Source organism: Malus domestica, chromosome 05 (genome assembly GCF_042453785.1).
Source record: "Malus domestica chromosome 05, GDT2T_hap1".
Classification (NCBI taxonomy): domain Eukaryota; kingdom Viridiplantae; phylum Streptophyta; class Magnoliopsida; order Rosales; family Rosaceae; genus Malus; species Malus domestica.
Genome location: NC_091665.1, coordinates 7718470 through 7730794, shown reverse-complemented (window position 1 = coordinate 7730794; position 12325 = coordinate 7718470). Strand labels below are relative to the sequence as shown.

Below are 12325 nucleotides of genomic sequence, written 5' to 3'. Positions count from 1 at the left end.
TCTAGTTTTTGGATTTCAGCAGTCACCACTCCAATTCTTTCTTTCGTTAATGAACCATCATTCATCAACTTGTCTACCTGAGCAGAAGTGCTTTATTCCTTCTCCTGAAAGCATCTTACTCGATTGGCTTATCTTTCTGCCCTCTTATATTGATCCCGAAGAACCCTCAGATTTTCAAAGAAGGAGAAGAATGAATCATGTTGGGTTTTTGACAGTTGGCCGGCTTTGAAAAACTCACTTGTAACCTTTTCCAGATCATAAAGGTGAAGGAAAAATTTTGTCCTAGCTAAGAACAAGTATGAACATTTGAATACACATGCAAGCTATTAACACTTTAAAGTAGGCATGCATCCAAAAACAATTCATAAAACCCATGACTTTCAAAGCCTAGTATATGGTGAACCAAAATAAACTCTTTAACAACATTAAAGAGAAGTAAAGATTTAGTGATTCTTTACCCTTGAAGCTCATCCTTGATTACACAAGGGATTCACCCAAGTGGAGGGCCTTCAAGTCACCTCCAAGCTCTTTGAATCCTCCTTGTGTTTTCCTCCCTTTAGTGCTCCTTTGATGATTTGAGGAAATAAGGATTTGTTCTCCAAAAACATCAAAAGCTTGATGTCTCTAAGTCTCTTCACCAAGGTGTATATTGTGAAGATGATATGGATGACTTAGAGAGATTTTAGATGCTAGTAAAAATCCTCTAAGTGGCCGGCCTCTATGTAGAAAATGAGAGAAAATGTTTCACCCAATTTCTATTAGAAAAACCCTTAATGAGAAAATTGCTATAAAGTTGCTTTTATAACATTTTCTTTGGTGAGTGGCAAACTTGTAATTAAGCAAGCTTGCCCATTCACCCTAATGGCAGGCCTCTCCTTGTTATTGGGCTAATGTGCCCATTTTGTTTTAGTTGTCATACAACTTAAACATAATGGGCCTTGTGGACCAAAACACTTTTGGGCCCCGAAACCCAAAACCAACATATAAGCCCAATACGAACTTTTCGTATAATTAATTAACTAATTAATTAATCTTGACCATTCTTCAATTAAACCATTTAATTGCTTATCCATTTCATATAATTTCTTCACTAACATCCTTATGTGGTGTGCGATCCATTAGGTTCCAATTAGCGAGGCAGTGGGCGATGTTACTCTTAACGATCGATTGTGAATTGAAACCACATTTCAATTCTCCCTTAAGATTAGAGTTTGCTAATCTTCAGGGCTTCCACAAACCATGAGTGACACCTAGCAGCATATCATGGTTACCCAAGCTAAGTAGAATTGGTTGGAGAACCTATCCAGTTACAACTACAATGCAATACGGTCCTTCTCTAATACAATACTCTTAATCACATTGTTTAAGTGATAGTTTGTTTCATGTCTACTATCCAATGTGATACTTTCCTATATGATTCCTTTGAATATGATTTGGAACAAACTTCCTAAGTCATATTCATATGCTTTGGCCAAAGACTTTAGAATCATATCTTAGAGTATTCTCCTTCCACCATGGAAGGTTAGAGATCCCTTGTTGTGCATTCATATGCCTACATGACTAGATAGCTTGACCCCAACAATGCCGTGGACAATCCGAAGGAATGCCGTTGACATGATCAAAGATCAAGGACCTAACCATTAGACATCTATGATGCCTCAGGTCAAAGGACTACTTTGCATATTGCAACTTTAGAGTTCATACATGACATGTATGTTCGAACTCTCTTTTGATCGACGTTCAGTGTACTCGATTACCTTTTCGAGCACCTATGTGTTTGTCTCAGTGTCCAACACCAAATGACTTGAGACTAGTTCATACTCACGTTTGAGTCTACATAACACATACTAACCTTAGCGGATTGTCAATGCCCAATTGGCAATCCTATGGCTAGGAACGTTTTAGGAATGAACATAAGAGAAAGGTCTCGATAATCTAACTCATTAGATCACTTATCTCTTAGAACAAATACATTCCTTGGATTCCTTTATTGCTTAAACACATGATACAATAAATAGTGATTAACAATAAGCTTTGCCCTTCATTAAACATATAAAAGTTTAATACAATAAGTATTCCAAAAGCTATTACATCAAATAAGTGGCTTTGTGGGCATACTTCCAACAAAAGGTCCTTAAGGCTAAATGAAGCGGAGAAATCCTTCCTTGCCCATTCTTGGAAAACTCGCTTCTGCTCTGGGAAACCTGAAGGTGAAGAATGCTTCGAGGATTTCAGCCTTGTCTCGAGCTGCCCGAATTTTTCAAACAGTTCGGGCAACTTAGCAGTTTTTGAAGCCAGAGAAGCAAGAGGGGGACTTTGCACTCCAGTTTTCTCTAATGAAGCAGCACCTACTGATGGGGCAGTTTTTAGCTCTCCGGCCTTCTCCATACCAGGATGAATCATCTCAGCACTCCCAATAGCCAAATGAGGTCGGGGGAGCCTTGGTTTACGAACCAAATGAGGAGGAGAAGTTTCTTCAGGCACATGCTGCAGAGACCAAAAGAAAATCATATTGTTAAATAGACAATTTGGAATGAAGGAAAGTTTGGGGAGGAAGAAATGTACCCGACTAATGCTTGGAGTCTCATAAGGAAGAGTACTAATTCCTGCTTGAGAGGAAGAAGAAATTGCGCCTACACCTTCACCAATACCCTGGAAGCACACAGGAAGGGCAGTGATGGTTAGTAAGTAGATGGTAAGAGTTACAGGAAGGAAATATCTCCTTACCAAAGTTCAACCCTGAGGGGATGAAGGAGGTTTATCAAGGGTAACTGTCGGGCAGGCAAACACCTGCAAAGTAGTTGCTTCTGAAGTCACAGGAATCTCAGGAACTATGGGTTCGTCACTTGTTCTTGTTGCCACTGATGGATTTTGTATTGAAGAAGGCTGAGGAAGAGGTAAATAGAAATCAATATCAAAACAATGAACGAGAAATCATTGTAAGGATGGTTACTCACCAAATTACTGTCCTCATCCACGAATTGCAACATTACCCATGTGGATGGATCAAATTGAGAAGAAGGAGTTGCCTCCAAGACAGAAGGAGAAATCAAATGGGAACCTTGGCTAGGCAAAGGGGCAGATACCCCGACCTGAATGAAGTTAGAGGAAAGGAAAGATCAAGCATTACCCCCAGAAATCATAAAGCTATCTAAGGTTTGAGCAAGGGAGTATACCTTCGAAGGGTCAACCCGAGGGGGGAGAGGTTTGTCTCTTGAGCAAGTGGCGGAGAGACCTCGGGCGGATGGAGCTGTTTGTTTCTTGTAGCCTAACTCAATTAAACCATACTCAGGGTTTTTGTGAAAACAGGGAAGATTATGTAGACATGCAAGTAGAGTATACCTCAAGTTCTTCAAGGGTTAAGTTTCTCAATTCTTCAGCATTTTTGTACATTGCAGCTCCTAAAGGTTCATCCTTGGAGGCGATGGTTGGTTTCTTTGATGTTTGAGGTCCTGTGTTCAAACATAGGTAACTATATAAAAAATCAAGGTAGCAGTTTAACCAGAAAGAACACAACTCACTTGAAGATTTTTGTTTCTTTCTGCCCGCCTCAACAACTGGAGCAGGTGGGTCTGAAGACTTGATAGTTTGGACGGTTCTGGACCTCTTACTCTTTCTAGTAGGAGTAGGAATTCGTGGTTTAATCTTGGGGGGGATGTAGGATCAGAATCTGAATTCTCAATCACGACTGCTTTCCTTCGCTTAGACACTTGGATAATAGCTTCAGGCGTTTCTTTTTCAACCCCTGAATCTTCTGAAACGTCCCCACTTCCTCCAGCTTCTCACCTCTCAGCCTCTGCCGCAGCTCCATGAAGAACTGCTGCATCAGCTGAGTCATCCTCGGACTCAGCAGGAACTGATTCAACATCCACTTGGGTTGCAGGGTTAAGAAAGGAAAAAGTTAAAAGGTTTAAGGGAAGGATTATGGAATCAAGATAAGGAGAAAGGGGATACCTATCAGAAGAACTTGATTCTTCTCTTGAATCATCTCCTTCCAATTTTCAAGTTCGCCCGAACTAGGGTATGATTTAAGAGAAAGTTGACCGAACAGACGATCATGGGTCTCTCTCAAGTCTCCTCTATATTTCTTGGTCCATTTGTCCTCCCACCAAGAAGAGAAGAGTGAAGTGCATTCAAAATTGAGGATTATGGACTTTCGGGTAGCCTGACTCATGACTTCGAGACTGCGTCGGGCAACCCTAAAGGTCACCTCAGAGGGAGATACTAAACGAAAGGAAGTGCCACAATGAACGGAGTCAAAGAGGGGGATAAGGATGGCTTGCCTAAAGCCTAATTGCCTGCTGCAAAAGTTGGGATGATACACCTCCAACCCTCGATCATACCGATTGCCCCGAACTCCCCAGGCCATATCTCTTGATTGAATGCAACTAATAAATTTTTCCCTGCAAGAAGAAGTGGCATCTTCCCCATAAGCATCTTGAAAGGCTTGGTTAGAGAACCAAGGATATCTTCTCAAGACTGATGCACACCATTCCAGGTCTGATCAAGTCCTACAAACCTTGAAGAAATAAAAGCAGGCAAAGGTGAAGTGGTCAGTAAGAGCAGCTTCAGCTAGGATTCGGGCAGGGGCTACACCTTTAGGGAACTCTAAATTGGTAGCCCGAAACTCTGGGAAATACCATTGGAGCCATGTTTGTATCATCCATATGGGTCCATTCAGGTTAGTCTCAAATGGTTCACCTTGAGTCATTTCGAAGAGAAGGTGGTAAAGATGAGAAAGAATGAATGGACCTGTTGCCACATCGTCAAAATTGTGAAGAGCTTCCACCAAGGGGATCCATTCAACCTTCACCCCTTTAGATTTGTTGGGGAAGATATGTTTGTTAAGCCAGTATAAAAGGAAATACATGTGCTCTTGATCTCTATCGGCACGGGAGGAACCTGCTCTAAAGTTTTCTTTTACAAAAGGGATAAATCCCTTGAACAAGGTTTCGTAGCTCTTGAAGGTTGCGGAGTTATATTCCAGGGAGAGGAAGGATGTGGATGAACCTGAGCTTTCAGCAATCGATGGGAGAGCCCAGTCTTGGGTAACGTCTACTATCCTGCCCGATGGCCTTAGCCTGAAGACTTGAGCCATATCTAGAATAGTCGGAGACATGGGACCCATGCGAAAGTCAAAAGTATTTGTGCCCGAATTCCAGAAAATAAGAGAGGAAGCAAGCAGTTCGGGCTTGGGAATAATGGTGGTTTTTTAGAGCATTATCAACTCATAAATACCATTATTCATCCATTTCGTCTTAAATGTTGGCTCTAGTTCATCAATCCATTGGGCCCAAGCCAGATCATTCATCAATGGAAAACCTCGGCGATATAACGACCACTTAGATGAGGAAATGCCCGACTTAGCCAAATAAGGATTTGGAGAGAACTAGTTATCCTTGGGCATGTTGTCCTCTATCACTGCAGGGACTCGAGAAATCCATGCAGGACCCAACGATTGTACTCCATGAACTTCAAAGAAAAGCTCAGAATACAAACCTGCTCGAGGGCGATGCAGGCCGTTGAGTAAACGGCGCAAAGTGGCGATACCTTCGCCAGATTCATATGATAGATGGATTTGGCTGGATCCCGAGGCCATTTTGATGAAATCTAGAAATGGAACGACAAGGAAGAAGCGGTTGAAGGATTAGGAAGTTTTCGACTCCGGAGATGAGAGGAATGCAGGAGATTCGGGAATGATGAGCTTAACCGAAGAAAGGCGGTGGTTGCTTTTGAAGAGTGTGCAAATCCCGAGAACGAAAGACGTGGGTATTAATAGAGACATATTCAATCAATATTGGCGCCTGAAATTCCAAGCTAAATATTGATTGAAGAGGGCACTGTTTGGGTTAAAACTTAAACTTTGGGCTTAGAAGGGAGTTGGCCCAAAAAGAGAAGGAAAAGCCCGAAGCTTAGCCCAAACCTAGAATACAGGGAAGGCTTTTTTCAGACTAGGTGCAGGTCAAGTGGTATAGACCAGCCAGCTATACAGCCCAAAAAGTACTTTTAGATGGCAGTACAAGTAAAATAGCTGATGAGTCACTACCCTTCAAATTGCATTCGGGCAAGGTTGTTGCTACAAGAGGCCAAGCCAAGGTGTTTATAAAAGGGGAAAGAGAGGTCAGAATCAAGGACACTCAAAACAAATACAAGCACAAACTCTGCTCAAAGCCAGATTTGCCTTCAAAACGAAGCTGTAGTCAGCCCAAGCTTTCATCCCTTTCGGGATAAACCTTTTGTAATAGCTCTGCTACCCTGCTCAACTCTTGCTGTAGTATCGATTTCTTCTGTAAACTCACCTCCCTACCCTTTTTCTAAGCTTTCAAACCTCTTACAAGACGACAAGCCTTGCCCGACAAGGTTAAACCTTGCCCGACCCTCTTTGTTTTTGTCTGTTTATTCATTAGCCTAGCAATATGTTGTATACTACAAGTTATATCCAAGTTATTTCTATTAATATGGCTATTAAAATATTCTCTCAGTGCTTAGATCCGATTTGAATATGTCTCCACAGTTCAAGTTAGATCTAAGTTCTAAGCCCTCGGGCATATAAGATTTGATCACCCTAAAAGTCATTGGCCTCAAGGCATAAAAAAGAACCTGATGTGGACTTAACCCATCCACTACAAGCTTTGATAACAAGAAGTCCGAAGTTACTTGGGGCGCAAGTAATCGACCTGTCACTTAGTTTTATTAATGTTATATTATGATTACCATGTAAACGTTCGGGGATGGGATGAGTTCTGATGGGAAGCCTCAAGGCCTACACCTAAGGCCCTACAAAGGCACCTATTTGGATTCACCCTGTTTTTTGGGCAAGAACATTGAGAATGGAAGGGGTTCTAATGGGAAGCCTCAAGGCCTATTCAAGGCCCCACAAAGGCACCTATTTGGATTCATTCTGCTCTTTGAGTTCAGGTAATCAGAAGTATGATGGTTATAAGACCTACATAACCAAGAAAAGGAACCTTATATGTTCGAGTACTAAGTTAGTTATTTATGGGAAGCCTCAAGGCCTATACCTAAGGCCCCACAAAGGCACCTGTCAATAACTAACATAGTCTTTCGAATATATAATTAAACTCAAACATCCGTTCTACATCTGCCATACTGAAGATGGTAGTGGCACACCTAAACACTTCAAAGTTAATCTTGATGGTGAGCCTCAAGGCCTACATCTAAGGCCTCACAAAGGCACCTCTCAAAGTTAACTCTGTCCTTCTCTTTCAGCCTTGCCTAACAAGCCCGCCAATAAAGCAGGAGCCCGACAGAAAAGCATCAACCGGCGCCAAACCTCTCGGGGAGCTGTGTGCTCGTCGGACAGGAAGCATCCCCCACGGGAATTTCCACCACGAACACCTAGTGGGTACGTGGAAGATTTAGACTAATGAAGTGTGTAGTGTGGAACCGTCGGCGGCTGGGTAGGCCTTTTTTGAACCTTGATTGTAGTTACAGTGCAATTCAATTTTTCTATCATTCATATCCCAATCAAAATTTATGTGATATGGAATAATGTCAAAACATATGTAAATATATTTGATCACCATGATGCATCTCATGTTGAAGCAATTCTTATAAACATAGCTTGATCAACAAGTAATTCGACTAAAGAATTCTGAGATAGATCTGATCATGTGACATCAAGGGATATCTCTTTCTATTAAACAATTACTAGAAGGTGATAGATCCCTTATTGCGCATTCATATATCTCCATAATCATATATATGAACCTGAGCAACACAATGTCAGGCCCTGCGCAATAATGAGGGCATTAAGGTGAAATCAAAGTTCATATCTATAAGCACAAGATATCCGATGTAAGAACTATTTGCATACCACAACCTGAAACTTTGTAGCTATTAACATGTGGTAACCATCCATACCGTTTAAACTTCTTGGGTGGTCACGGTTCACTAAACTATGAAATTTGTTTAAGGACAAAGTGACTATAGAATACAAGTCTCTCTGCCCTATCCTCGTTTAGGACATTGTTTCCATACCTTAAATCATATGAACTCATTCATAGCATGTTATCCCTACAATGTAAAAGCATAAACCCAAGAATGAATTAATATTGCCCTATTATTAATTATTTAAAATGAAATTGTTACATAATATTCAATATTACCAAATTTACTTTTAGAACACAACTCCCAACAAGAACTCCACCAAAAAATTATCATTACAAGACAAATTTCTTCAAATTAACATCAAACGTTTCAGAAGATGACAACATAGGTTCCTGCACACATCCACATTAAGTAAATTTAGCAACTTACAATTTCTTGGTTTGACACTAGTAAGATGTATGCAATTTTTTTTTTTTTTTTTACCAAAGTACGATGTCTGCATTTGAGCATCCAATCCAATTGGCATTGTGTGGAGAGAAGAACTTATGCTAATTTTTCATCCTTCGGCATAGAATACTCTCGACAAAACAAAACTAGTGTTATTACAATGTGCACTCGTGATTCGGAGCCTGGCTGTAACTGTTTGGTATATCAACTTTGATAAGAACTGAATGAGCTTTGTAGTCAACATGCATGTCACATATGGTACATATATATATATATATATGTATGTAAGGAAAAAAAAAGTGAAGATCGAACCCATTTGATTTAACATGTTGCATGAAGTGAAAGCAAACCTGTATGGTTTTGTGTCGAAGTACAGTCCTCAGGAATCTTGAGTTAGTCCATCTTTCGCTGTTAATCTTTTTAATGTAATTTACCATCTCGTCGAGCAAAATTCCATATGTTATGTCGGTCTTCTTCCTAACAGTTTCAGTGAGAATGTATGTCATTGCACCATTCATTGATTTTCCAGCAAAAGCCTGCATTTGTGATTAATACTATATTGGCTCACATGAAAATGAAGTAAAAAAAAAAAGAAAAAGTTCAGAAGTATGATAAAAGGGGGGTTCGACGGAAATTTTTTTTTTTTTTGGTCACCCGTTGAACGGTTTAGAGAATGTCCAAGGCCAGCAAGGCTTTATGACAAGGAATGTTGAACGGTCAAACATCAACACGTGCAAAAATGAGTGTAGTGGAGATGAGAATGCTTTGTTAGATGTGTGAACACAAAAGAAAGGTCAAGATTATGAACGAAGATATCTGAGGTAAAGTAGGAGGGACCACAACTGAAGATAAGATGAAAGAAAATCGGTGAAGGTGGTTTGGATATGTTAAATGCAGACCTACATATGCTCCGGTTAGAAAATGCGATTATGAGACAAAAGCTCAGGGGAAAAAGGTTAAGAGGAAGACTTGGACATAGACTTTAAGAAAAGACGTGGAGTACTTAGAGATAACGGAGACTAGGTCAAAACCGAGCACAATGGGGTTCTAAGATTCAAATAACTGACCCCACTTAGTGGGATAAAACTTTTTTGTTGTTATTGTATTATTGAACGGTTTAGAAAGGCCTTATTAAAGAAAACGTATGCCTTCCAATCCCATCATTTTGTGGAGATAAGAAGGGATAGGTTTTCTTTCCCTCCTTACCAACTAACATCTAGCTTCAACTTGGAAACATTCAGAAGTTGGCTTTTCATCATATTTTCCTTAAACACAATAATAGAGGGATCACTTACAGTAGTATCAGCTGCCATTTTATCATCTTCGCAAGCACTAAGAGAAATCGCTAACCCACCCCTTGTACTTTTTCTAGCACGAGATGGAGGACTATTATCTTTCCAAATATTCCTGCAAATTAACATGTAAAAAGAAAACGTATTTTCACAGTCTATTATAAAGGAGAATTTTTAGAGTTATGGTGAGATTACATTGCATGCTGCTATGGCATGGACAGTATTAACCTTAAACTATGGACTTGATGCCCATGATATCTAAATTGGGAAACTTTAATCACATTTATAATACGTGGTATTATATTCTCATAATATATAAATTTGATGTCACAGATTGAACGTATGTAATCATATAAATTTGAAGTTAAAGACTACGTAAATATACTCACAGTTTACGGTCATACACGTGCTCCAGATCAAGAATCGTTCCGCTGTGACAAGCATCAACAATAGCGTGAAGTGTGACACCCTCCTCGAGTGGCCAAACAATGGTTTCATTAATATCATTGTCAAGGATCATTCCCTCTTTCATAAAATCAACAGGGCAAATGGTCTCGTCGAACCCATCAAGCTCATCGTCTTTGAAATCAGGCTGTCGTAAGCCATGCCCTGAGAAGTAAAACACCAACGAGTCTCCCCGCTGGCATCCCTCCACAAGCCATTTCAAGGAATTTTCTATATTTTTCTTTGTAGGAATCCGCTCTAGGTCTTGCGGATCATCTTCTGCATTCATTGGTAAATTGAAAACGTAAACATATTATCTTATAAAGCACAAATAATGTCAGAGCCCACTCACTCTCCAGCAAGATAATATATCCGCTTTGGGCAAGGCCTAAACGCAACGGTTTTGTTCGTGGGTCTCCATACCCAAAAAACATCTTGCTACGAGAGATCAGATGTGCGTATATAAACTACACTACATTTCCTCGCCCAATCGATGTGAAAGTTTGATGCCAACGCAGGGTCACCACAAATAACCACTTCCTTTATCTTTTCCCCCTTTTTCTTTCTCGATTCATTTTTTATGATTGGCTTCTCTTTTAACCTTTATACATAGTATTGGAGACCAATGTTTTCTAATTGAGAAATAATTATACATGTAATTTGCGAATGGTTATAGAATTACGATCGACAAATAAAGAAAAGCTAATTAATTAATAATTACCTGAAAGTATGCGTATGCAGTTGGCAGGAAAACCGAAGGTCTTAGTCAGCAAGTTTTCCATGTTTTTTACATCATTATAAGTGCCTTTGAGCTTGTATTTATGTTGCTTGTATGTCACCCCGCAAAGAAGTGCACGCTTGTTTGGTCGTGATCCACTGGGTACTGGCTGCTCCGAGCGGGAGGAGGGCAACGACATCAGCGTCCCCGTCCCTGTATAAGATTGCTTGAAACTATTACGACTTGAACTACAACTACTAGAAGAATTGTTTGATGATGCTTCCTTGGTTTGAAAACACCTGGCAAGCCATCTCCGCAAGCTATGACGCTCACGCTTGTGATCTCCATGACCATGAATACTAGTTTCTCGTTGTGTTTCTGCAGCAGCACTGCGAGTCGTGATTACATGACCGCAGACGCATCGGTGCTGTGTGCCATACAGCGTCATTTGAACCCATTGCTTGCAACTAGGGCAAGCGATTTTTTTGCTTGCCATAATTGTCCATGTAAAATAAATATCAGAGGCTACAAGGCCAGTTAAGTAATATCTATATATAGAAGCGTAGCCATATAGGGAAGCATAATACGTCGGGCTTTCATATCATCTGGGATTTTTAATAATTAATTGTCAAAACCAACAACGGTAGAGACGTTTTAGTCCGCCGAGTTGAGCATCTTCATTGTATCATATATATTCCTAGCCTTATTAAAATGTGGGAGATCGACCGATCAAAGAAACTTTGGATACAATTTGATACCTAGAAAATCTAAGACGCAAGCGTTGAAGAGAAAAGCTCTAACCACCAAATCAATCCACTATTTATCGCGAAAATTCATACATTTTAATTTAAAGGTACAGTGTACGTTAATTCATATGTCCAATCAAATAGCAGTGTATGCATGGACCATGCTTCTGTTTTTTATTCCAAGTCATGTAATAAAAGTAAGAATTAGATGCCCTACGAAAGGCAAAAGTAACATGGCAAAGACGAGCCACTATCATGGGATTCGATTTACTTTAATTCATACTTTATATTTTAGGGGGAATGGCGGATAAAAACCAATCTCTGGATAGCACTCAACATATTCGCCCATGGTTTGCTTGTCTGTGGATCTGTGTTTTTCTTTTCATCGTTTGAAATAAGGTGTTGACGTCACTCACTTTTTAATTTACCTCAATTTAAATTTTACTTGGCAAAGTTAAGAAATTACATAGGACATGCATGCCAAACGTAAGTTTCAAACAAAACTGAGGTCGAGTTATCTGCTAAACTAAATAGGCAAAATTGTGCTAAAGCAGGTTCTAGAACCTATTAGGGATTTGGCTTGTCAATGCTAGTGTCCTATTTTGTTTAGGATTGTATTACGAAAACTAAAGGTGCATAGATTGTTGTCTTAAAAGAATTAGGAAATAATTAAGTTTCCTTGTATAATTCAGATTAGGAATCCTAGAAGCCTAATTAGAATAGAAAAAAAGTGTCTATTCCATTTAGAATAGGAACCTTAATAAAAAAAATAACAATTGGTCTATGTACTATAAATAGACTTGTTGGGGGCTGATTATTCACACGAA

General features: G+C 39.8%; 1 protein-coding gene and 2 long non-coding RNA genes across 12 annotated transcripts in view; 1 reads left to right on the top strand and 2 right to left on the bottom strand.

The window, feature by feature from the left end:
• The window catches only part of LOC139196631 (uncharacterized), a 91166-nt gene that overhangs the window by 69056 nt on the left and 9785 nt on the right, over positions 1-12325 (top strand). The window lies entirely within an intron of this gene.
• Positions 2022-3508, bottom strand: LOC103436608 (uncharacterized). Its single transcript, XR_001790197.3, has 6 exons — positions 3343-3508; positions 3177-3268; positions 2958-3092; positions 2728-2886; positions 2566-2652; positions 2022-2487 (listed from the first exon to the last, which is right to left on the bottom strand). It is a non-coding gene; the product is annotated as an uncharacterized lncRNA (long non-coding RNA).
• On the bottom strand, positions 8066-11646 carry LOC103428132 (metacaspase-1-like). 10 transcript variants are annotated; one of them, XR_003773064.2, is made up of 6 exons: positions 10756-11570; positions 9980-10313; positions 9594-9705; positions 8649-8834; positions 8335-8490; positions 8066-8243 (listed from the first exon to the last, which is right to left on the bottom strand). XR_003773064.2 is itself a non-coding variant. In XM_070823002.1 (5 exons), the coding sequence occupies exons 1-5, from the start codon at positions 11246-11248 to the stop codon at positions 8184-8186; spliced, it is 1182 nt and encodes a 393-aa protein (XP_070679103.1). In that variant the 5' UTR covers positions 11249-11646; the 3' UTR covers positions 8066-8183. The 10 variants fall into 10 exon arrangements, 6 of the variants coding, with proteins under 6 accessions (XP_070679103.1, XP_028957778.1, XP_028957777.1 ...); XR_003773066.2 differs by having other exon boundaries at positions 8649-8775; XR_003773063.2 differs by having other exon boundaries at positions 8335-8834; positions 10756-11572.

What these genes read in the sequence shown, in the direction of transcription:
- LOC103428132 (XM_029101942.2), bottom strand. Translation starts at nt 11,248, where the DNA reads ATGGCAAGCAAAAAAATCGCTTGCCCTAGTTGCAAGCAATGGGTTCAA. An exon ending in CTGCATACGCATACTTTCAG is followed by an intron (nt 10,314 to 10,755) that starts GTAATTATTAAT and finishes CAATGAATGCAG; the next exon opens with AAGATGATCCGCAAGACCTA. An exon ending in CACGTGTATGACCGTAAACT is followed by an intron (nt 9,706 to 9,979) that starts GTGAGTATATTT and finishes GTTAATTTGCAG; the next exon opens with GAATATTTGGAAAGATAATA.